This window comes from Macrobrachium nipponense, chromosome 8 (assembly GCF_015104395.2).
Source record: "Macrobrachium nipponense isolate FS-2020 chromosome 8, ASM1510439v2, whole genome shotgun sequence".
In the NCBI taxonomy this organism is placed as follows: domain Eukaryota; kingdom Metazoa; phylum Arthropoda; class Malacostraca; order Decapoda; family Palaemonidae; genus Macrobrachium; species Macrobrachium nipponense.
The window spans coordinates 76,026,873-76,054,402 of NC_087203.1; the positions used below are offsets into that span (position 1 = coordinate 76,026,873).

Below are 27,530 nucleotides of genomic sequence, written 5' to 3' on the forward strand. Positions count from 1 at the left end.
GTACAAAGAACTCAAAAGCAATTATAACAACAACTTGAACAGAACAAACTTCAATAATAACAATATATGAAGGGAATGCATATGACTTAATATACAAAACCCGTAACCATTGTAAATAAGATGTATCCCCTAGCATAAAAATAAGGGGATCACATCAGAGATCAATATATACAATCGATTGTGAGTGCCCCTAGCAAAAAAATAAGGGACACCCACCATATCACCATAAGAGCAGCTAAGACCCAAGGTAAACGTAGATGAACATGCCAGGCATAGACGAACTGTTGGGTGAGACAGGTAGAAAGGAGGACTGGATCTTCTACTAAAGATTAAGCAGAGTCGGGGGAAACTATGTTACCCGCCGCAACTGCTGAAAATTTCAGAGCTTCCAAGGACTTTAAGTAATGACGCTTAAATACTGTCGGCGATTTCCATCCAGTATATTTTTTCAACTCATCGAAATTCATATGTTGGAAATAGTTAATTGAGGTGGCTACTGCCCTGACATCATGTGCTTTTGGGAAAGAGTCAGGATTGGCTTGCTTAATAAAGTACAGGATCTGCTGCCTGATGCCTTTAATAGATAAAGTACCACCTTTTTCTCTCTTAAAGAGAGGACCCGATGAGGATGAGGAGGTCCTGGACAGAAAGGCTCGTAAGGTCGATACTGGGCAAAGAGATATATCTTGTGGAAGGGGTACAACCTTCCATGGTTCCCACCTCATCAAAGGATCTTCATTCTTTGCTATAAAACTACGTTCCGGAGAAAGTAGTACTTCCCCTGTGGGAAGAAATTGAATATGATCCGGGTCTCTGGATAATGCCGACTGTTCTGAAATTCTAGCTAGCTCCTGAGGCCAAGCTTAATAAAAATAGAGTTTTTCTTAAGAGCATTATAAATGAACATGTGTCATTATCAGTTCTGAAGCCAGCTTTAGAACATCATTCAAGAACCATGATACTGACGTAGGCCTTACAGAAGGTCTAAGTCTAGCACAAGCCTTGGGAATAGACGAGAAGTAGGAGTCTGTCAAGTCTATGTTGAAACCAAATTGAAAAATCTTTTTCAAGGCTGACTTGTTTGTCGTAATGGTGCTAGCTGCTAAGCCTTTTTCAAATAAAGATCTGAAAAAGGATATAGCTGAATTGATTGTCATGATACTAATATCTGATTCTCTCAGGAAGGTTGCTAACTTTTTGACAGCAGCATCATACTGTCTCAAAGTTGAATCCCTTTTATCAGATTCCAAGAAGAGAATATTTTGAGGGTCAATATTCGCATCTCTTTTCGCTGCAAACTTCATGAAATCCAATAAAGTTAGGGTTTTGAGAATTCCTGAGGATTCCTGGGTCGTAAATCTAACCCTTCTTCCAACCTTGCTCGAGAGAGCCACCCCACCTTAGGTCCTCCTTTTAATTTTTTTGATCTGTGACAGGGAAAGACAAATCGAATCTGTTGTGTCTTCCTTGCACCAAGAGGCTCTCAGGAAAACTGCCAGAGGTCTCCATGTGCAGTCTCCCAACGTCACAATTCTCCACTGACGTCCAATTGCCCAGGAGCCTCATCCACTGATTGGCAGAACTTTACCTTTTTTGTCCAAGAACTCTGAAACTGCTCCAGACAGCCTTGAACCCTCTTCGGGGACAGAAAAGCCGAAAAAACTTGAGCATTCAGTCATCCCCAAATAAAGGATGCTCTGAGATGGAACCAACTGGGACTTCTGTTTGTTGACCAGAATTCCTAACTTTCTGGCAAGATCCAGAGTTGTTCCAAGGTCTTTCATGCACCGACTCTCTGATTCCGACCGGAGAAGCCAATCGTCCAGATAGAGGGAAATTCTTACTCCTAATATGTGCAGCCAGCTTCCTATCGGGGATAGAACCCTGGTGAAAACTTGAGGAGCGGGTCGCTAGTCCGAAGCAAAGCGCCCGAAACTGAAACACCTTGCCTTCGAACATGAACCTCAGGTACTTCCGAGATTCGCGATGTATCGGAATGTGAAAATAAGCGTCTTGCATGTCCCAGAGAAACCATCCAATCCCCTGTCTGATGGACTCCAGAACCGACCGAGTGGTCTCCATATGAAATTTTGTTTTCTGGACATGCAAGTTCAGGGCGCTCACATCCAAAAACCGGCCTCCCAGCCCCCTGATGACTTGGGAACTACAAAAAGGCGATTATAAATAAAAGCCTGGAGGAAAATCCCCTTCTATCTGTTCTATCACTTCTTTGAGAACAAGCGCTTCCACTTCTGCGGCTAGCGCCAAAAATTTGTCTTGAGCCCGGAGAGTATGCCTGGAATGGAATTGGCACAGGTGAGAGCGAGGGAGGTGAAACGAGAGGAATACGATAGCCGAACTTGAATACTTGCACTACCCAGGCTTCTGCTCCTCTGTTTTCCCATTCCTCCCAAAACAGCGCCAGCCTGGCTCCCACTGGAGCATGAAGAACCGAGCTTTCAGTTGGAAGGTTTGTTAACCTTGGCCGAGGCCTTAGACTGAGGTCGCAAATTCGACTTCGGCCGAAAGAAGCGCTTGGGTTTTCTCCCTCGAAAAGGCGCTTGGGCCAGAGGAGAAACCGAAGGAACAGTCTCCAAAGGAGCTTTAGGTCTCTTAGTAGACTGTGCCAGTCAATCCGAAGTAGATTTCTTATCTAGCGCAGACGAAATTGACAACACTACATCGTCTGGAAAGAGGTTATCTTTCACAAAAGGAGCAAACAGGAGAGCAGACTTCTGTTGGGAAAGTAACCCTTTTAGAAGCAAAGGAGCACCAAAGTTGCCTTTTCTTAAGGGTACCAAAGGCGATGAGCGAAGCTAACTCATCACATCCATCCCTAATGGATTTGTCCGCACAGGACAGAACACCAATCCAATCCTCCGCTAACTCCTGAGAAAGAGAAGGACAGTCTTCGATCTTGGCCGCTAAAGCGCCAATAGTCCAATCAAGGAAGCTAAAGACTTCCAAAAGTTTAAATTGGTTCTTTACAACGTGGTCCAACTCAGGCGCTGTAAAGAAAACTTTCGCTGCAGCGAAGCAGATCTTCTAGAGGAGTCGATTAAACTGGAGAAGTCTCCCTGGGAGGAGGCAGAAACTCCCAGAGAAGGAGCTTCCCCAGTTACATAAAACCTATACCTCTTACGAAGCACTTAGAGGGAGGGTAAGCAAAAAGAGCCTTCCCTAAGTCTCTTTTCATAGACATCCATTTCTCCGTCTCTTTCAACGAATGTCTAACCGCTTTAGATAGAACAAGTTTTGGGAGGAGAGGGTCTGAAGTTTTCCTCCTCATCAAAAAAGTCGAAGTAGGGGAGCGCGGAGCCGCTTTCTCAAAATAATCTGGATAAGATACCAGAAGAAATCTAAGGAGACGTGAATAACCACGAGAGGTGATGTGAATCCTCCTCCTCTACTTCTTCTTCATTCTCCGATACCGCCGAAGAAGTAGACGGGACTACAACCGGATCTGAAGGTTTCGAACCACCCTTGACTCATTCATCCAGTTGGTTAACATCTCTAACTGCTTGCGCAAAGGCGCCAGAGACGAATCAAAAACAGTTAACGTAGGCTTGGAAGAGCCTAAATGTTTCAGCAGGAGGCGGAAAAACTACTTGCGCCTCGCTCAGCAGCCGCCGAAATTCGAGGGCGAAACAGGCGCATCAGGCGTAACAGACAGAGAAAGCGCCTAAAGAAACACCCTTAGAACTGCTAGCTACAGCGCTAAAACCACAATCTCTACTAGTAGATGGAGCCGAAAAAGGCACGATTGAGGCGACGAACGAGCCGCTAACGGCCGAGGCAGCAAACCCTACTCTCAGGCTCCTTATACCGCTTGACTGGAGGAGGCGAAGAATCAGCGCCTGAACGCCTCTTTAAGGGACGCGAAACGGGCGAATCTCGCCAAGAGCGCCGCGCGACCGGAGACGAATCGCTTGAATCATTCGAAAGGCGTCTAACCGCAACACCTTTCCAACGCTTAACCGAGCCCTGTTGAGGCGCAACAGGCTCACAAGAGAGGCGCCTGTCTGTGGGCAAATCCCGATCGACTCCCTTGGACTTCCGGTATGTCTTCTCCCAGCGGGGGTGCGGGGGAGCTGGACAGTGACCTTTGTCTAGGAGACGTGTCAGGACAGACAGACGCACCCTCAACTACACTCTTACCTGAAGCTACTTTCTCCAAAACGTCTTAACTGAATTACCAAGTTGCAAACCGTATTCGCTAGTACCGAAAATTTCTGATCTAACCTCGATTCCAGACTGGCAATGGTGTCGGAAGAAACTACACGGGAAGCCGGAGAAGTGGGATTAGTAGGAGGAATAGGAGGTGTAGTTAAAGGAGACATAACAATTTGAGGAGAAACAGAAGGAACAGATGCATCGCAAGACGAAGCAGAGCTAAGCCTACTTTCCCTAAGCGCTGCTTTTCTAATTCTGTCTTTAGCTAATTTCTCCGAGTATGCACTAAAAAAACTTTCATTGAGAATCAGTCCAATCACTACACTCGTTACATGTTCGATCTGCTGAACAAACCTGTCCCCTACACTTAACACATTTAGTGTGAGAATCATACTCTAACTTGGATAATCTAGTTTTACATCCTGAGATGCAAAACCTAACTCCCGACGGACTAGAATCCGACATGGCAACGCCTAAATAATAAGCAAAATAACAACAACGCCAAAAAAGAGTACTTCACCAATTCCGAAGATCAAATCCACAAGAAAAAAGCGAAGCAAAGTCATCCAACCGCACCGACCACCGATGTTCACCGGACGCCGGCAGGAAAAGAATTGGATTCACCATGGCAGTTGTACCTGGTTCTCCCGCGAGTGGAGGGAGATGACGTCATCACCACCAGTGTTGGCGACGCCTACGCGTTAAATTTGAATTTAGTCCTCCTGCCGCTCGTGGAAATCACGGCTGTATAATTGTTCGGTAAGACACTACAATAAAACCAAATTTTTTGGGAAGTCTTTGAAAGCTCAGTGTAGGTACAAGGTGCCACCCACTAATGGCAATACTGTAACGACTTGGCCAACCACCTCATTCTTTTTTCTGCCACACTCATGGAAACATTGAGTGTGTAATGGTGGCACTTTATTCTTATTTTCCAGTTTTTGTTTACTGGATTTTAGTGGTAGCATCTTGCTTAAATAGCAACCGAAATGTGTATTTCATACCCTTCGAACCACCGTCCAGTGGACAGGGAACGAAATCAGAACGGACAGTGACGCAATCAGGTCGGCCAACAGAGAGGCTATAAGTTTATATAGATTCTGACCATTACAAATCACTGTCGATCTCGGTGTTTTCATAATTAGAATCGTTATGAAACCCCCTCAACCATGTTAGCCGATTTGAGAGTTTGATCAACGTAGCCTTGTTATGAATACTTATCACATCACCGTGATTCATATAAATCATTCAAACTACAAATGTCCTTTAATATTTAATTCGCTCTACCTCGGAATTGATATATTTTCATATATGTACCAAAGGGGAATTTTTAGTTGATAATAATTTCGTCCCCCCATGGGATCGAACCACCATCTAGTGGACGGGGAACGAAATCAGAACGGACAGTGACGCTATCGGGTCAGCCAACAGAGACGCTATAAGTTTATATCGATTCTGACTGTTACAAATCACCGTCGATCTCGGTGTTTTCGTAATTAGAATCGATATGAAACCCCCTCAACCATATTAGCCGATTCGAGCGTTTGACAAACGTAGCTTTGTATGAATACTTATCACATCACCGTGATTCATATAAATCATTCAAGCTACAAATGTCCTTTAATATCTAATTCGCTCTACCTCAGAATTGATATATTTTCATATATGTACCGAAGGGGAATTTTTAGTTGATAATAATTTTGTCCCCCCATGGGATCATACCACCATCCAGTGGACAGTGAACGAAATCAGAACGGACAGTGACGCTATCAGGTCAGCCAACAGAGAGGCTAAAAGTTTATATCGATTCTGACCATTACAAATCGCCGTCGATCTCGGTGTTTTCGTAATTAGAATCAATATGAAACCCCCTCAACCATGTTAGCCGATTCGAGCATTTGACCAACATAGCCTTGTTATGAATACTTATCACATCACCGTAATTCATATAAATCATTCGAGCTACAAATGTCCTTTAATATCTAATTCGCTCTACCTCGGAATTGATATATTTTCATATATGTACCGAAGGGGAATTTTTAGTTGATAATAATTTCGTTCCCCATGGGATCGAACCACCGTCTAGTGGATGGGGAACGAAATCAGAACGGACAGTGACGCTATCGGGTCTGCCAACTGAAAGGCTATAAGTTTATATTGATTCTGACCATTACAAATCACCGGCGATCTTGGTGTTTTCGTAATTAGAATCAATATGAAACCCCCTCAACCATATTAGCCGATTCGAGCATTTGACCAACGTAGCCTTGTTATGAATACTTATCACATCACCGTGATTCATATAAATCATTCGAGCTACAAATGTCCTTTAATATCTAATTCGCTCGAATGATTTATATGAATCACGGTGATGTGATAAGTATTCATAACAAGTCTACGTTGGTCAAACGCTCGAATCGGCTAACATGGTTGAGGGGGTTTCATATCGATTCTAATTACGAAAACACAAAGATCGACGGTGATTTGTAATGGTCAGAATCGATATAAACATATAGCCCCTCTGTTGGCTGAGCCGATAGCGTAACTATCCGTTCTGATTTCGTTCCCCGTCCACTGGACGGTGGTTCGATCCCATGGGGGACGAAATTATTATCAACTAAAAATTCCCTTCCCCTTCGTACTATATGAAAATATATCAATTCCGAGGTAGAGCGAATTAGATATTAAAGGACATTTGTAGCTTGAATGAGGTTTATATGACCTCACGGTGCATGTGATAAGATATTCCTATATATATATATATATATATATATATATTATATATATATATATATATATATATATATATAGATATATATATAATATATATATACATATATATATATAGATATATACATATATATATAATATATATATATATATATATATATATATATATAGATATATATATATATATATATATAGGATTATATATATATAGATATATATATATATATATATATATATATATATATATATATATATAGATATATATATATATATATATATATATATATATATTATATAATATATATATATATATGATATATTTATATATACTATATAAATAATATATATATATTATACTATATAAATATATATGTATATGTATATATGTATATATGTATATGTATATATGCATATATATATATATATATATATATATATATATATATATATATATATATACTTACATATACATATACATATATGTATATATATATACATATATCTAATAAAAGGAGCCCATAAAAACACCAAAATAGAGAAAAAGTACTATATTTCAGAGACTGCTGTCTCCCTCTTCAGGTAGATGAATGAGAAAAGTTCACAGAAAAGGTGGTATTTATACCAGAGGTCCATCCACAAACAAGCCATTTTAAGTCACCCCCGCTGATAATCTTCCTCTAATCTTCTTAAGGGTTTGGTTGAATGAAGACGTTGTCGATCGTGTCGAAATCCATCCTCCTTTTGAGTGTTCATTACCTGCCTCCTCTCTTTTATTAAGGCCGATTCCATCATTTGACTCTTGTACCGGCAGTTTGCTGCTATAAATTACACGTGACAAATTCCAGTTATTCTATGGTTATGTTCATTTATATGGTTGAAAATAGCCGAGTTCTGTTGTCCATACCTAACTGACCGTTTGTGTTGTATTAATCTCTGGGGAAGGGATTTACCTGTAAATCCGATGTAAGATTGGTCACAGTCCTGCATGGGATTTCGTATACCCCAGAGTCCTTTGGAGATGTTTTGTTGGACGTTAATCAGGGATTTGGCTAAGGTGGTTTTTGGGTAAGTAAAATACAAAAGGGTTCGATTTTCCGAGGGGGTTGGTTATTCTCTTAATCGTGTCCGGTGGGGGGAATTATTATTATTTTTTTTTTTTGTTTTGGGTGTATCTCTGGTCTTGTCTTTCTTTAGGGGGTCGGTAGAAAATTACGTTAGCTTTGTGAATTGCTTTCTCTCAATTAATGGTCAGGATATTTTAAAGACGAAAGTTGCTTGCGAATTAGTTCAAATTCTTTTTCCAGGAATTCTGGGAACAAATTCGTAAGGCTCTTAAGAACAAGTTACTAGCTACACCTATTTTTATTAGAAATGTCATGATAGCTAAAGTAGTGAATGTATGAAAGTGAGAACGTTGGTTTTCTGTATATGGTAAATTTGTATCTGTCGTATCTCTGATTATTAAAAACATCAAGAAAAGGAATTTTGTTGTCTGTTTCCCATTCAACTTTAAATTTGATGCTGGCACTATGTGTTTAATTTCGAGAGGGAATTCATTGAAATTGCCCCACCTATTATCCCAAAATGTTAGATATCATCCACGTATCTCATTCCACAGCATGTTTTTGGGTTTTATTGCATTTATTACTGTAGTTTCAAAGTATTCCATGTACAGATTGGCTAGAACAGGACTTAAAGGACTACCCATACTACACCCGAATTTTTGCTTGTAGAATGATTCCCCGAATGAAAATACGTTATTAGATGCACATAATTCAACTAGCTTTATTATTTTGTCAAGCGCCAATGGGAAATGATCTGAATAGGGGATAATTTTACCCTTAAAAAACTGAAGAACGTCCTGTACTGGTACTTTAGTGAACAAGGAATCTACATCAAGGCTTAAAAGTTTTATGTTGTGAAGTGGTATATGTGCTTCTCTGAATTTGTGACAAAAATCTTCCGAATGTTTAATTGTGACTGGGAGCAAAAAGTGCCAAAAAATAAAAAAAGGGAAAGGAGGCCAGCTAACATTTAGAAATTTTGTAATTGAAAGCACCGGCACATGAAACGAGGGTCTGAATGGAAGATTGTCTTTGTGAGTTTTGGGAAGGCCATAAAAATAGGGTAATTTAGGATTAATTACTTTAAATTTCTCTAATAGTTCAATACTCTTTTTGTCTTTGCCAATTAATCTTACTTTCCGAAAAATTCTGTGGGAACGTTTTGGAGGGGATTTTTCGTCAGTTTTTCGTATGTGTTTGTGTCGCTAAGGAGCTGGTTGATTTTGTCAAGGTAGAAGTCTTTGTCCATTATTACGATTTTGCCGTCTTTGTCGGATCTACTTATTATAACATCTAACTTTTTTAGCGAGTGGACGGCTATCATGAATCTGCGGGGAACAGGATATTTCTTACGTAAGTCAGTTAAAGCATTTAGTAACACTCCTTTTAAACATATCTCTTCACGGTTGTAGTTTTTGTCAGATAAATTCATATCTGACAAAAACTACAACCGTGAAGAGATATGTTTAAAAGGAGTGTTACTAAATGCTTTAACTGACTTACATAAGAAATATCCTGTTCCCCGCAGATTCATGATAGCCGTCCACTCGATAAAAAAGTTAGATGTTATAATAAGTAGATCCGACAAAGACGGCAAAATCGTAATAATGGACAAAGACTTCTACCTTGACAAAATCAACCAGCTCCTTAGCGACACAAACACATACGAAAAACTGACGAAAATCCCCTCCAAAACGTTCCCACAGAATTTTTTCGGAAAGTAAGATTAATTGGCAAAGACAAAAAGAGTATTGGAACTATTAGAGACAAATTTAAAGTAATTAATCCTAAATTACCCTATTTTTATGGCCTTCCCAAAACTCACAAAGACAATCTTCCATTCAGAACCCATTGTTTCATGTGCCGGTGCTTTCAATTACAAAATTTCTAAATGGTTAGCTGGCCTCCTTTCCCCTTTTTTAGGCACTTTTTCTCCCAGTCACATTAAACATTCGAAGATTTTGTCACAAATTCAGAGAAGCACATATACCACTTCACAACATAAAACTTTTAAGCCTTGATGTAGATTCCTTGTTCACTAAAGTACCAGTACAGGACGTTCTCAGTTTTTTAAGGGTAAAATTATCCCCCGGATATTCAGATCATTTCCCATTGGCGCTTGACAAAATAATAAAGCTAGTTGAATTATGTGCATCTAATAACGTATTTTCATTCGGGGAATCATTCTACAAGCAAAATTCGGGTGTAGTATGGGTAGTCCTTTAAGTCCTGTTCTAGCCAATCTGTACATGGAATATTTTGAAACTACAGTAATAAATGCAATAAAACCCAAAAACATGCTGTGGATGAGATACGTGGATGATATCCTAACATTTTGGGATAATAGGTGGGGCAATTTCAATGAATTCCTCTCGAAATTAAACACATTAGTGCCCAGCATCAAATTTAAAGTTGAATGGGAAACAGACAACAAAATTCCTTTTCTTGATGTTTAATAATCAGAGATACGACAGAATACAAATTTACCATATACAGAAAACCAACGTTCTCACTTTCATACATTCACTACTTTAGCTATCATGACATTTCTAATAAAATAGGTGTAGCTAGTAACTTGTTCTTAAGAGCCTTACGAATTTGTTCCCCAGAATTCCTGGAAAAAGAATTTGAACTAATTCGCAAGCAACTTTCGTCTTTAAAAATATCCTGACCATATAATTGAGAAAGCAATTCACAAAGCTAACGTAATTTTCTACCGACCCCCTACAAAGACAAGACAGAGATACACCCAACAATAAAATAATAATTCCCCACCTGGACACGATTAGAGAATAACCAACCCCCTCGGAAAATCGAACCCTTTTGTATTTACTTATTCCCAAACACCTTAGCCAAATCCCTGATTAACGTCCAACAAAAGACATCTCCAAAGGACTCTGGGGTATACGAAATCCCATGCCAGGACTGTGACCAATCTTACATCGGATTTACAGGTAAATCCCCTTCCCAGAGATTAATACAACACAAACGGTCAGTTAGGTATGGACAACAGAACTCGGCTATTTTCAACCATATAAATGAACATAACCATAGAATAAACTGGAATTTGTCACGTGTAATTTATAGCAGCAACTGCCGGTACAAGAGTCAAATGATGGAATCGGCCTTTAATAAAAGAGAGGCAGGTAATGAACATCTCAAAAAGGAGGATGGATTTCGGACACGATCGACGTCTTCATTCAACCAACCCTTAAGAAGATTAGAGGAAGATTATCAGCGGGGAGGACTTAAAATGGCTTGTTTGTGGATGGACCTCTTGGTATACAAATACCACCTTTTCTGTGAACTTTTCTCATTCATTCTACCTGAAGAGGGAGACAGCAGTCTCTGAAATATAAGTACTTTTTCTCTATTTTGGTGTTTTTATGGGCTCCTTTTATTAGATGGAACTCTGTTGTTACAGAACATTTTTTACCAGTCATATACTATATATATATATATATATATATTATATATATTATATATATATATATATAAGATATATTATATATATATATATATATATATATATATATATATATATATATATATATATAGTATATATATATATAACAGGATATACCGTGGTCTCCCCCCGTATTCGCGTTCTCCGGATTCGCGGACTCACACATTCGGCGGATTTTTCTTTGGAACCTATCTAGAAAATTATTCGCGGACGGACTCGCCCATTCGCAGATTTTCCGACGAAAATAATCACTAATTAGTGTATTTTGATGTTTATTTTCATGACTAAATACATTTTTATGATACAAAAATGATTTACTAATTTTCAAATATTAATTTTGATTAATACTCTATTAGTAAGTTTAATAAGTTTAAATGATATCACATAATAAAAATAAAAATAATAAATACTCTCTCTCTCTCTCTCTCTCTCTCTCTCTCTCTCTCTACTACAAAGATGTATGTTTTTTTGTATGATAAATAAATGATTTACTATTTTCAAATATTAACCCTTTACTGCCGACTGGACGTATTTTACGTCAACATTTTTTGTCTCTCGTGTGCCGACTGGACGTATTTTACGTCGACTTACAAAAGTTTTTTTTAAAATTCGCGGAAAAATACTTATAGGCCTACCAGCCTAAAACTTTTGAATCACGCGCCTTGGGGGATGCTGGGAGTTCACGGATCAAGGTGTTGTTTTGTTTACAATCGTGTATCTGTGACACATCTCGGAAATTATTTCGTCACTTTGGCATAATTTTTGTACCATTGTAAATTGAGGAAGAGGGATGACTTTCCAAGGGGCCCACCTCATCAAAGGATCCTCATTTTTTGCCAGAAAACTACGATCCGGGTAAAGCAAAACCTCTCCTGAAGGGAGGAATTCTACATGTCCCGCATCTCTGGAAAGAGCCGACAGTTCTGAAATTCTAGCTCCTGAGGCCAGACTCAGTAAGAAAAGCGTCTTCCTTAGTAGCATTATGAATGAACAAGAAGAGTTGTCAGTGTCTGAAGCCAGTTTGAGGACATCATTTAAAAACCATGATACTGAACTAGGCCTTTCAGAAGGTCTAAGTCTAGCACAAGCTTTAGGAATAGACGTAAAATAAGAGTCTGTTAAGTCTATTTGAAAACCCAATTGAAAGATTTTCTTTAAAGCTGATTTATTAGTGGTAATAGTGCTAGCTGCTAATCCTTTTTCAAATAAAGATCTGAAGAAGGATATAGCTGAATTAACTGTCATGGTTGTGGTGTTTGTTTCCCTCAGGAAAGATGCTAACTTTTTAACAGCAGCATCGTACTGTCTCAAAGTTGATTCCCTCTTATCTGATTCTAAGAAGAGGATATTCTGGGGATCAATATCTGCATCTTTTTTAGCCGCAAACTTCATGAAGTCCATAAAGTTAGGGTTTTGAGAATTCCTGAGGAAGCGAACACAGTCCTCATTTGTACTGACTGAGATAGTTTGGGATTCGGAATCTGTCGAGGTCGAAGACCCAATTCCAGAAGCAGAGGGTACCAGTTGCTCTTGGGTCAGTCCGGGGCTGCTAGAGCTACTTGTCCCTTGAAAGTCCTGAGTTTGTTCAGTACTTTCAAAAGAAGATTCACTGGAGGAAAGATGTATATCTTCTTCCACTGATTCCAATCTATGGACAAGGCGTCTATGGCATATGCCAGAGGGTCCAGGTTGGGGGCCACATAGCAAGGTAGCTTGTGGTTCGCTTGAGATGCGAAAAGATCTACTTGGAGACCCGGAACACTCCGGCGTATCCACTGGAACGACTTGTTGTCCAGGGACCACTCTGATTCTAGGGGAACTGATCGAGACAGGGCATCTGCTATCACGTTCCTTACTCCCGCCAGGTGGGTGGAGGATAGATGCCATTTGTACTTGTTTGCTAGGGAAAAAATGGCTATCATGACATGGTTCACATGTTTTGCTTTGGATCCTCCCCTGTTGATGCAGTGTACCACTACTGCACTGTCCAAGACCAGTTTTACATGTGAGTTCTTTGCTGGAAGAAGACTCTTCAAGGTGAGAAATACTGCCATGGCTTCCAATACGTTTATATGGAGCTGGCGGAACTGGGGTGACCAAGTTCCTTGAACTTTCTTGAATTGAGAATATCCTCCCCACCAGCTTAGCGAGGTGTCTGTGTGGATGGTCAACGCCGGGGGAGGATATTGAAGAGGAACTGACTTGGACAGGTTCTTTGTCTCCGCCCATGGACAGAGATGATTGCGAAGAATCTGCGGGATTACTGACAACTTGTCCCGAGATTTGACATTTGCTCTTGAGCGCCAAACTCAGTTTATGTCTTTCAGTCTTGCTTTCAACAGAACATCTGTTACCGACGCAAATTAGAGTGAACCTAGGATCCTTTCCTGGTTTCTCCTTGATGCTCGTTTGTTCTTGAGGAATTGCCTTACTGACTTGGCTATTTCTTTCCTTTTGGCCACAGGAATTGACAGATTGTGGGAGGTCAAGTCCCAATGAATGCCGAGCCATTGAAAACGAGACTCCGGAATGAGCCTGGACTTTGTCCTGTTTATTTGGAACCCTAGGTGTTCCAGAAATTGAAGTACCTTGTTTGTGGCTCTCAGGCATTCCTCGACGGTTGATGTCCAAATCAGCCAATCGTCGAGGTACGCTACTACCATTATCCCTTGTGATCTCAGTTGTTGTACCACTACTTCTGTTATTTTCGTGAATACCCTGGGGGCTACGTTCAGCCTGAAGGGCATCACTTTGAAAGAGAATGCCTGGTCTCCCAGCTTGAAGCCTAGGTATGGGCGAAAGTGTCTCGCGATTGGGATATGATAGTATGCGTCTGTAAGATCAATAGAGGTAGTGGTGGCCCCACGGGGAAGTAAGGTCCGCACCTGTGAGATGGTCAGCACTTTGAACTTGTCGCAACGAATGAATAAGTTTAGCCGGGACAAGTCTAAGATTATTCTTCTTTTTGATGAGCCTTTCTTTGGCACGCTGAATAAGCGTCCTTGAAACTTTAAATGCTTGACTCTCGACACTACTCCTTTCTGAAGGAGCTCCTCTGCGTAATCTGCCAATTCCTTTGATGGTAGCTGAAGGAATGACCTGGGTGGAGGGGGACCTTTGATCCAACTCCACCCCAGCCCTTTGGACACAATGCTCTGTGCCCATTTGCTGAACCCCCACCTGTGGCGGAAGAGGAACAGCCTCCCTCCTACCTGGGAGATCTCACTGCTGTTGTGCGGGGTGAGCTCCGCGTCCTCCACGGAAGTGCTTCCCTCTGTTAGTAGCTCTTCCAGCACCTCGCTGCCAAAAGGCACCTCTAGCCCTGCTTCCCCTAGCGAAACTGTTGAATGGTTTTGGAAAAGCTTGGCCTTCAAACACTGGGTTGAATGCCGGGGAAACAGCGTAAGAGGTCGAGGGCTGACCTTGTGGGAACAACAGGAGAATAGGTTGGCTTTGTCCCTTTTGCTGCTGCCGGTTGTCCTGGCCTGCAGAAAACCGGAAAACAGCTTGCTACAAAGTGTTTGTTTGCTGCTGGTTGTTGGTTTTTGGTAGGGCTGGAACCATCTTCGTTTTCTTAAACTTCTTAGTAGAAGAGGAAGGGTTCTCGGGTTTCCTTTCCCTTACTAGGAGAGACCCAACGAGCTCTGAGGCTTTGGTAAAGCCTCGTCGCCTCGTGTTGGACCTCGTTAACTACTGATTATGGGAAGGGAAAAGGTCCGCCCCCCAGATAGTTGGAGGAAAGCAACTTTATTCGGTTCGTGAACGGAATTGTTGCTTCCTGAAGGGGACATGCTTCCGGCAGGTTCCTTCTTGCCAATGCAAACTGGTACAGGTTCAGCTTGTACGGTTTGTCGTCTGTGGGACTTGGGCTAGGAGCTTAAATTAAAAAAGGCTCCGTACCATAAGTCAGAGGCAGCCCACTTGCCGTCATAACCAGAGGTTCAGTTCCGTGTCCTGACCCAGTATGGTTTCGCGCCTCAAACTCTGCTTGAATGAGTTCTCTGGCAACCTGGGTACCCTCTCACCGAAAAAAAAACTGTTCCATGGCACAGTCCGGCTTGAGTTTGCCTACCGTAAAAGTGGCCGGTAGGATTTCCCACAAATCACCAAAAGCAGGGAAGAGTGGAGACGTAGGGTCCGATTCCCTTAGCTGAGGAAGGGGTTCATCCTTCATAACAGCCTGCAAGGTGCTTTCAGCTATCTCGGTCGTAAAGGGGAGTGGTGCCTCCTCCTCTGTGGCAAAACTAGTGAAGGGACTCTTGAATGCCTGGAGTCTGGTATTTGTGCAATCCCAATCCTCCAGGCAATGTAACCATTCCCTTTGAGCCTGATCCCAGCTATACAAAACTCTCTCTCTGGGAATCTTGTCCTCTCTATTTAAGGCTGTCTCCGTCAGCTTAGTGTAACCCATGAAAGGAGGCTGTAAGCCGGCTGGATGGAACTCGAAGTCCTCGATCCTTCAAGTTCCATAGTCCGGGATTGAGATCATGCCATCATTGTAGGGCGCATAGGCTGCTACCCTTCAAGGATTATTCATAGAGAAGGAAGGAAGGGTGTTATAATCTGGCAACTGAGCAAGTCCAGCTCCTGCTACCGGGACTGGACTGCAGGTAGCTTGGTCAGGCCTGCCAGATGATTCTCCTGGTGGCGGACATTCGTTCCGTAAGGTTCTGAATTGATTGTCCCGACTGGTTTAGCGAAGTGGAGATTTGGGCGAACATTTGTTCGAATCTCGTGCTCATCGATCCAACCAAATCTCCTACTTGCTGCATGACTCCTGCTGAAATGCAGCAGGATCGAAGGTACCAGATGTACTGGCCCCGGCAGGAGTCCACCGGAGGAGTTACGGTTAGCAGCAGGCGAAGGTACTGGGCTCGACGGAAGCGCGGGCCTTCTCCTTAGAGGACTTACCTCTCGACCCTTCCGAGTGCGAAGAAGAAGAGGACTTTGCTTTCTCTGCTCCGGATGGGAAGCCGGACGGAGACTTACGAGAGGTGAAGAAGACGACGTCTTTTTTGGACGACGTCTCTGAAGGGTTCTGCTCTCTGTGCCCTTGACTTTGGGGACTACAGATGCAGCAGGCGTACTAGTAGGGATCTCAGATCCCGTAAAGCCTTGGAAGGAGGAAGATGAAGGAACAGGGAAGAAGATCCAGAGGAAAAACACCCAAGGGAAAGCACTTGGGCGCCCAACAAACCTACCTCAACTAATAAATTTTCAGCACCTACCGTCATTGGCTCTAAATTAAGGTCTAAGGTTGCTACATCCGCCACGATGTCCTGGCCAACCTCCTTCGATTAGGGCTTGTTCCCACCTGTTGCGTATGCTCGCGATTGTCGGAGCTGCTTGCGGTGGGGTCCACATACCCCGTCGACTTCCAGCCTGGGAAGATCAGGACAGCCAACTTCTTATCCAACAAGTACGGCTGTCCCTTTGGCGCATTTTTGCCGAAGCCTCCACCCAGGCCCGCAGGGTAGCCGATGCGACTTCCTTGACGGCGGCAGCCTGGAAAAGAGGCGGGTCATTGTAATCCTTACAACGAAGCCCCGAGGACGGATCATTAACAATGATAAATATGACCATATTAGAATTAAGACTAAGATATGTGACAGCATACGCCATGTAAGGCACGAACCTGACACCGTATATACTTACTCCGTCAAAACTGGCTCACCAAGTCGTAAACAGATGGTACAAGCTCGTGATGCCAGACGATCAGCTCGTTGTGGCGGGTAGCGCAGGGAGCGTTGTAGTACCTACAGGACCTCATGTCCGCAGGGGTCTTGGAGGACGGCGTTGCACCCCGCCTCCTGACAGTTAGTAGCCTGTAAGTGAAAAGATACATAAGTATCAATGTTATACACTCACAGGGCTACTGTGATACTCCGTTGCATGCCGGAGTAGCTTAAAGTTATTGGCATAATCCACCCTGAACTCCATGTGGAAGAAGGTCTATGACCTAATAAACTGGTTGGGAACTTCGGTGTACACCGGAGGGAAGAGTATGATCCAACCAGATGTTTTCATACACCCATAATGAGTTTCAAGGAGTAGTACACCACGCCGGAGAACGGGAGAGGATGCCCTCTTCTTAAAACTAGAAAAAATTTATTTACATTAATAGTGGAGCGTGTAGCTCCGCCGTAACCCCCCCCCCCCCCCCCGACAACTAGAGGAGCGCTGGATAGCAAGCAAGCGCTCCGCCTGGATGACACAGGGGATACATAAAATAGGGAAAGCATGTAGGACCAACTGATATCGTTCCCACTCCAGTAGCTGGCGGAGCCAGCTACCCCCCTGACAACCGAAGGTACACCCGGATAGCTAGCAGGTGCTCCGTCCGCTGACGAAAGGGTAAACAACAGGAGAGGAGGGAGAGAAATCAGGCCCAAGGTACGCCAGAGAAGAACCGAAGCGACCAGAGGAGGGGTGGCCAACCCCCGCTCCCGACCACGCCGGAGCTCCCCCAGAGCCCGAGGAGAGAACATGCGGCCCACCAGTGCTCCCCGCTGTCCCAAACTCCCATGACCCCCTTGACTGGGGGGAGAGGGGAGAAGTGCTCGGATGGTTGCCATAGCGACCGTAAGAGAGCCAGGACAGACCCCCCCTTCCGCCCGGGAGGGAGGGAAGGGGACTGGGACTAGGGCGACCAGACACACCAAGCGATCACATGTGGACCAGAGGTGATAATGCAACAAAACCGACTAGACCTAGTGACCACGTGGGCTAGAGAGGACCAAGGGGCAATAATGCAACAAAACAGTAGATAGACCGAGATCTAATGCAACAAAACCACCTAGGATAAACTGGTTGCCCTAAATGCTAACCCAACATAATACATAAAATGATAAATAAATAAAAACATTTACATCGTAAAGAGAGAGAGAGGGAAAACACGAGTGAGAGAGAAAGATATCCAGGAGAAGAAGCTAGTCCCGAAGGAACAAGCCGACTACTCAGAAGCTAGCCTTAGCCGACACGTAAAAGGAGGGCAATAGCCAGGATGCTGGACCAGAAGAAAATAAAATAATCACTCTAGCGCCTACCCACCTAGACAAAGAAACATGCATGCATGAACTAAGATCAAAGGTATAGGCTATGAATTCCCTAAATACGATGTAAAAGATATTGGGAACTAGTGTAGCACGTGACAAATTCCATGAAAGGTAAAATTCTGTGAAAGATGTCTCGGTATAGGGGACCGAGAAATCTAACCGAACACGAGGTGAGCCGTGGGGGGGGGGGGGGGGACCGCCATGTGCCAGACCAGGTGACCATTTCAGACCTAAAAAACGGTAATAAAGGATCCCTGGCTGACAAAACTAAATCCAAACCTTTCGGGTTACTTAACTTAGCTGCGGCGATAGCTGCGTGTTCCATGGTTGAAGTAAAATCCAATGAAATAAGCACAAAAGCACAGAGTAAAAATGGGCACGTGCTACCTAGATAGCTAACGAAAAAGGATGACCACCAGAGGCGTGGCAGTCGGCGTGGTGCGTGGCGTAGTAGTAGTAGTTGCCCGCCTCCGCCTGTGGTCGGGGCGCTCTCAGGAGGGGGATTTTGGTGTGGGAGAATTCAAAATGGCAAGAGGTTCGTGGTAGTGGTCTCACTCGCCCAGATACCATACCGACGCCCTCCTTTTATTTAGGGTGAGCGAGTCAGTCATACTGACATCCTCCTGAATTTCTTTTTTCTCTGGTATATGTTAGCATCATTTACCTTAGAAATAATGAACTTAAGGATTGATTTCAACGCAGCAACACGAACTGAGCCCAGAAATATATATATAGTATATATATATATATATATATATATTTTTTTTGTATATAGATAATATATGGATATATATATGATAATATACTATATATATTATATATATATATATATATATATAATATATATATATAATATTATATTAAATAATATATATAATTAATATTATAATAATTTTTATTATATATAATATTATATATATATTATATATATAGATTTAATATATATATATATATCTATATATATATATATATATATATATATATAGTATAGATGATAAGAGATAGATATAGATAATATATATTATATAATATATATAATACTATGATATATATATATAATATATATTATATATATATATAGAAGATATTATCATGATACATATATATATATATATACAGATATATATGATATATATATATATATATATTAGATATATATATATAGATATATATATATAGATATATATATAGAAAATAAATTTTTTAATATATATATATTATAGATATTATATTAATTATATTATATATATATATTATATATTATAGTATATATATAGAATATATATATATATATATATATATATATATATATATATATATATGTGTATATATATATATATCTATATATATATATATATATATATATATATATATAAATATATATATATATATATAAATATATATATATATATATATATATATATATATATATATATATATATATATATATATATATATATATATATATATAATTAGGCATGCTTTTGCTGCAGTTTGGTAATAGTACCTAAAGCATTCAAATATTACTGAAAATATCAAGCTGCCAAAGATCACTTGGAAAAGTTATAATGAAGCACCCAGCTACCAAAAAGTTGCCCATGTCTGATTTATCATAAAATGAAAAAAATTATTGACTATGCATACATAGGTCACAATAACATAGAGATTCTTTTTATTGTATATTTAAAAGTACAGTGCTTGACTATACCACCATAACTAAACAACAATTTAAGTTAAAATACACTGTATTACTTTAAATTTCAAATTAACCACACTGCCATATATCACCTCATTGCAAATAAAGTTCTAACTGCACAACTTTTAATTCACTGGAAAAACTAGACATCATATCTATACCCTATCACAAAAGTGTTACTCAAATCATACCTGCCATCCTCTCTGCTAGGTCCACTTCATCTTCATCATCGTCTGAATCCAGAACCTCATTGCCATCAGGTAAGACAGAACCATCAGATTCAACACGCTTTAGAATCTCCTCCATCTTTCTACGTGATTCTTTTGGCAAATGGCTGTCTTCAAGCTGCTTCCACAGTCAGAGAAATAATGAAGAATATTACATTTTCCAGTGTAAAGAATAATTCATAGTGGTGCAGTGAACAAAATTCATCAATTAATCATATATTAAAATTGAGTAAAAGTGAGTATTACTGTCTCATTTACTTAAGAAAACTTTAAAACCTGAACTTTTACATTTCCCCTTTCTCATAGTATATACTATGTACATATAAGCCAATGTTTTTAAAGAAGCTGCCACTGCCTCCAACAAATTGACAATTTTGAAGTAATTTGTATTTTTCCTAAGTACAGTACATGGAGGCATTTACATAACAGGCGGTCCCCGGGGTTACGACGGTTCCGGCTTACGACGTTCCGAGGTTACGACGCTTTTTCTTAAAATATTCAATGGAAAATCCGTCCTGGGTTACGACGCTTGTTCCGAGGTTACGACGCTGACGGCTTCCGACGCTCGACGTTAACGACGCTTTTTAAAAAAAACGCATGCTATGATAAAAATCCTTTATAGTTTAGCACAGTATATAATAAAAATATGTTTTTGGTTACATTACAACAAAAATTTTGAGGTTATGATGATTTTTGACACTTTTTTTTTTTTTTCGTATTTTTTGAATTTTTTTAGTGACGCCGCATATGCGGAACTAGTGTGCGGGCGAATGAATACACTAGCTGGATGCGCAGTTTAAAACAGTCCAAAAGCGTAAATATAATGAAAAATCATTGCTTGTTTCCAGTACATAATTAAAAAAACTAAGTTTCTGGTTAGATTACAACACAAATTCCAAGGTTACGACTTTTTGTGTATGCTTTTTAATGATACCTCATATGCAGAACTAGTTTTTTGAGCGGGGTGCATAAATGAATTAACGCGATTAAACTTGTATGGTAAAGTTGACGAACAAAGACCTCGGACGGTCGAGGACGCCAAGCGTAACAATACGAAAGGACGCCACTTCAATCGCGTGTCTGCCTGAAGTTCAGTCGGTTGTGTGCTAAGACGTTGCTGAAATTCCTTGCCATTTTCGCAAATTTACAATGGCTCCTAAACGCCAAAGTACTTCCTCCGATGATAGTTCATCCAAGAAGAGGAAGGTCATCACGATGGAGGTCAAATATGACGTGGTAAAGCGTTCGGAGAAGGGAGAAAAACTAACACCGAAATAGGCCGTTCTTTAGGCTTGAGCAGGACCACGGTGGTAACCATTGTGAAGGACAAGGAACGTATTCTGAAGCATGTTAAGGATGCTGCACCGATGCAAGTCAACGGTGATAAACGAGAAGCAACGTAGCCAGAGCATTGTTGAAATGGAGAAATTGCTCATGATCTGGCTGGAGGACCAGAACCAGCGACGTGTTCCGGTGAGCTTAAGTTGATCCAGGAGAAGGCTAGAGCGCTGCATGAGGCAGTAGTGAAAAAGTTTGGCGAAGGCAGTGCTGGTGGTGAATTTCCCGCGAGTAGAGGTTGGTTAACCGTTTTAAGGCTCGTGCAAATTTGCATAATGTGAAGCTGCAAGGTGAAGCTGCTAGTGCTGATAGCGAAGCAGCAGAAAATTTCCAGGTGGTTTGGCTGAGATAATTAAGGATGGTGGTTACACGGCTGACCAAGTCTTTAATGTGGATGAGACTGGATTATTTTGGAAAAGAATGCCAAATCGGAACGTACCTTTCCAAGGAGGAGAAGTCAGCACCTGGCCATAAAGCTGGAAAGAAAGGAGCAACTGACTTTGCTGTTTGGGTCCAATGCAAGTGGCGATTTGAAACTGAAGCCCTTGCTGGTGTATTTGGCCGAGAATCCCAGGGCATTCAAGGGCATTTTCAAGAGTCAACTCCCTGTGATTTGGAAATCAAACAAGAAGGCTTGGGTTACCTTAATGGTCTTCGAAGATTGGTTCAATGACCATTTCGTGCCAGCAGTGGAGCGGTATTTGACTTCGAAGGGTCTGCCTTTTAAGGCCCTCTTAGTCCTGGACAATGCCCCTGGTCACCCTTCAAATTTGAGCGACATGCATCCTAATGTGAAGGTGGTGTACCTCCCACCCAATACCACATCGCTGATACAGCCAATGGACCAGGGAGTAACAGCTAATTTCAAGGCTTACTACCTTAGAAGGACCATACGTTTTGCTTTGAGGGCCATAGAAGCTAACAAGGAGTTGACACTGAAGCAATTCTGGAAGGGCTACAACATTGCTGATGCAGTGCAAAAATAAAATTGCAAGTGCTTGGGACGAAGTGAAGACGACCACTTTAAATGGGGCCTGGAAGAAACTGTGTCCACCCCAGTTTGTTTTGCAACGAGTAGTTTTGAAGGCTTTGACCAGGCAGAAGACGTCGAGACTGTGAACGAGGAAGACGTAGGGCTAAGCAAGAGGCTGAAACTAGATCTTGAACCTGATGATGTAACAGAGCTGCTGGCTTCCCATGGAGAGGAATTGTCTGCAGAGGACTACTTGAACTTGAACAACAAATGATTGAGGAAGAGGAGGCGGCACCAGAGCCAAAACCCAGGTCATTAAACTGTGAAAGGCTTGTCCAGAGGGTTTTACTCATTATTGGAGAGAGCCTTGGCTTTCTTTTGAGGCAGAAGACCCCTAACGTTTCTAGGTTTGACAAAATCAAGAGAGGAATCATGGATTTGGTGACTTTCTACAAGGAGACCCTGAAGGAGAAGCAGACGAAGAGAAGTGTGCAGTCCAGGCTTGACACTTTCTTTCACAAGTCTCCAGTACCACCACCTCCCACTCCTAGTCCTGGTAAGGAATTCTGACTGTTTACTAATTTATGTGTTTACATAGTGTACATATTAAAATGTGTTAAGTTTTTTAATGTAACAACTAAATGTAAGAGTAAATTGTAACTTCATTAATTTTCATCATTTGTAATTTATTGCAGAAGTGGTGACAGTTCCAGATCCCCTCCCCTGTACTACCTGTGACAGTTACCAGATTCTCCCTGTACTACCTGTGACAGTTCCAGATCCCCCCTGTTACCGCCGGACCCTCTGTAGCAGCCCGCCCCACCTATGTACGTGTACAATCAGGTAAGCAATTTCATTTTCTCATTTTCATGTTGGAAATTGTTACACCCTACATACACACTAACTTACATAGTGGTACAATGTGTTTGATGTTGCATAACCTTATTATTTTTTTTTTTTTCATTTCAGCCACCCCTTTGATAGTGACAGTGACCCAGATGACCCTGAGCCTTTCCATGGTTTTGATGCCTCGCCCTATACATCAGGTAAGGAATCCTTAACAAATTTGTATAAAATGTTTTATAAATTGCTAATAGAAATTTTTATTAAAAGTGTACATATGCTACAATTACATCCACACCTTATAAATTATTTTACTAGGTACCCCCTATCATTTCTTTCCAAGAGATCTAGATGTTCCCTCATCAGTTGATACGAGTATCACCTCTCCAGAGCCCAAATCAGTTGATACGAGTAGTATCACCTCTCCCATTCCTTCAGGTAAAAGAATTCTTCATTTTTTATATTGAACATACGTATTACACACTACATATGTCAAACAGTAATAACATGTGCAGTAGTTACAGTAGTAGTAACTATCATTTTATATATTTTTTTTTATCATTCCAGACTCCCAAGCACCTGCCCATCCCACTCCATAGCCCAGCCACCCACTCTCATGTACCATATGGCCATCCCAGTAAGCAAGCCAACCACTAGAATTTGGTAAGGACATTTTTTTTTATTAATGTTTTATTATTACATATGTAATACCATGTTATGTATGTACATACATACTATAATCATATGTACTATTACATTATCATTCCAGACTGGCATGCCACCTGTGCACTTACATAAACCAGACCTCTACATAGCCTACATGTCTTCATTTTGCTGAAGTAAGGAATTCTCAGTTGTGTTTAATGTTTGCATACGTACAATAAATTTTGTACACCTAAGTGGTTACATACTGTCCTTTAATATTAATTCTTCATTCCAGACTGCCCATCATCCTAGCTGTTATCTGTGATAAAGCACACTGAAGTTAGGTTGGGAATGCATCCTTATCATGAATGCTCTACACCCCACCTCCATCTCCCACAACCTAGGTAACAGCTATGAGACTCACTAAAAGTTGGTAAGTTATGTAAGGAATTTCTAAATTAAGTTTTATACTACATGTTATATGTGATATTAACAACGTATGGTTTGCATATTACTGTTATGTAAGTACTCCTGCATAGAGGACCTACTGACAAAATTATTTTTTGTACATTCCAGAGTCCCCTGAATGATGTAGGCTATGGGGCCACATAAGACTTTGTCCATCCAGGGTTACATTGAACGACAACTTTAAACTAAAAGTAAGGAATTAATTAACATACATTAACTCTTTTAGTACTCTTGATATATCTACAGTAATTAACATATTGCATTCACAACTTTCTGTAGTGTATATTTTGTACACTAATTTTTGTACTTTTTCCTTCCAGAACCAAACATTTTTCACACAACTCCAGGTTGTTACTAACAAATTATACAAGTGTCATCAAGGGATAACTACAAGTAGAAGCACCATTTTTGGATGAAAAAACCCTTCAGGAAAGTATACGTATCACATGTAAACATGTAGTGTAACAAAGTATGAACAGTAAGGTTTTTTACATACAGTAGTATTACATACGTACATAACTTTTTTTTACAGGAATTTCCAACCAAGTTTGATTATGTACATACATGTTTATAAACCACTGTACGTATGGTTACTGTATGTAACTTACTAAACATACATAACATGACTTAACTTTGATACTTTTTGTACATTCCAGAAAACCAGGACCCCCTCCATGATGCAGGCTATGGGGCCACATAAAACTTTGTCCAGGGTTACTACATAACATAGCATGACAACTGTAAAAACTATGTACTACTGTACTAAAGGTAAGGAATTATACATAGTAGTAAACATACATTAAGTAAGTTTTATACGTACATACTAAAAAAAGTGACCAAGATCTCTCACATGGGATAAGTGATCAAGGTCCCTCATGGAATTACATACTGTACACTCCCTGCTGAACAGGGGGTGTAGACCAATCATTTACAATATGGCAATACCAGTTGATATTAAACCACTGTATGGTGCATATTACTGTATGTAACTTACTATGCATAGAGTACTTACTGACAAAATTATTTTTTGTACATTCCAGAACCCCCTGAATGATGTAGGCTATGGGGCCACATAAGGACTTTGTGCATCCAGGGTTACATAGCACGACAACTTTAACTAAAGGTAAGGAATTAATACATACATTAACTAAGTTTTATACATGTTATATATGTGATATTAAAACCACTGTAATGGTGCATATTACTGTATGTAACTTACTATGCATGAGTACTTTACTGACATACTAATTATTTTTTGTACATTCCAGAACCCCCTGACAATGATGTAGGCTATGGGGCCACATAAGACTTTGTGCATCCAGGGTTTACATAGCATGACAACTTAAAACTAAAAGTAAAAGTAAGGAATTAATTCACATACATTAAGTTTTTTACTCTTGATATAACTCAAAGTAAGGAATTATAAAACTAAAAGTAAGGAATTAATTAACATACATTAACTCTTTTACTCTTGATATCTATAATTTACATATTGCATTCAGGACTTTGTGTAGTATTTTGTACTAATTGTGTTATACTTTACCTTCCAGAGCTACCAGACTGGGATTTTAGTGTACTCCAGGATCTACCAAAGGATTACATACTACGTAGTGTACAGTGCATAATAGTGTTTAGTGTATAATCTAACCTAAGGATTAAGTGTAGTACATTGTGCTTTATAGTGTCACAAGAGTTTAATAAAGAATTATACCTCAAGAACCATCCTTTGCCATTGAAATAACCACACTACACATCATGCAATACTTGCATGTCACACAGGTAAGGTCTCTCTAACTTTTTCTTAGTTTAAAGCATATTTCCAAGTCGTTCCGGCTTACGACGATTTTCGGCTTACGACGCGCCTCAAGACGGAACCCCCGTCGTAACCCGGGGACTGCCTGTATATAGAGGTACCCTCAGTGTGAACTAGGTCATGACTGTTGGTTATTGTCGGAGGGGGTGGGGTGAGTGGAGAAAAGGGATTTTGACGTAAGGAAAAATCTATTTCTGGGCGATTGGCTCGTGTCGCCAGCGAAATATCCTTTAATCTATTATTTCTAGGGTAAATGTACTAACACATACCAGAGAATAAATAAAATAAAGAAAGAAGGTCAGTATAACTGACTCGCTCACCCTCCAGGAGGGTGTCGGTATGAACACTAGGCGAGTGAGACCACTACCACGAGCCAAATGCCAATAGAAATCTCCCACTACAAAAACCCTCCATGAGGGGAGCCGACCCCACAGAGTGAGCAGCTCGTACTACTACTACTCCATCCCATGCGTGCCGAGTGCTGCGCCTCTGGTGGCCATCCTGAAGTTAGCAGACAATCTTGGGCGAAGGATGGGTAGGGTGGGATTTCGCTGGCGACACGAGCCAATCGCCCAGAAATAGATTTTTCCTTACGTCAAAAATCCCTTTTCTGGGCTCAGCTCGTGCGCTGCGCGAAATCGTACCAGAGAAATAGCACAAGATTGTAAAACAAAAGTAATAAAATAAATCAGAATAGTCTCAAATAAAAAGGTAAAATAAATATAAAAAGAATATAATGCTAAAAAGATACATATACACAGTGATACAAAAATGAAATTTTTATTATTAAAATGAAGTTTTATTGTATACTTACCGAACAATTATAGAGCCGTGATTTCCACGAGCGCAGGATACTAAATTCAAATTTAGCGCGTCGGCGTCGCCAACACTGGTGGTGATGACGTCATATCCCTCCACTCGCGGGAGAACCAGGTACAACTGCCCAGGTGAATCCAATTCTTTCTGCCCGTCCGTCCACCTAAGGGGAGGAGGGTGGGTATAATCATAATTGTTCGGTAAGTATACATAAAACTTCATT

The 27,530-nt window shown here is 40.7% G+C and overlaps 1 protein-coding gene and 1 long non-coding RNA gene across 2 annotated transcripts in view; one reads left to right on the forward strand and one right to left on the reverse strand.

The window, feature by feature from the left end:
- The window catches only part of LOC135222856 (zinc finger HIT domain-containing protein 2-like), a 96,833-nt gene that overhangs the window by 35,465 nt on the left and 33,838 nt on the right, over positions 1-27,530 (reverse strand). The window contains exon 3 of the mRNA XM_064261194.1: positions 20,376-20,529. Coding sequence (XP_064117264.1) covers positions 20,376-20,529 — 154 coding nt within the window. The remainder of the gene's footprint in view (positions 1-20,375; positions 20,530-27,530) is intronic.
- LOC135222860 (uncharacterized) lies at positions 23,702-24,228 on the forward strand. The gene is made up of 3 exons (XR_010316368.1): positions 23,702-23,768; positions 23,911-24,003; positions 24,133-24,228. It is a non-coding gene; the product is annotated as an uncharacterized LOC135222860 (long non-coding RNA).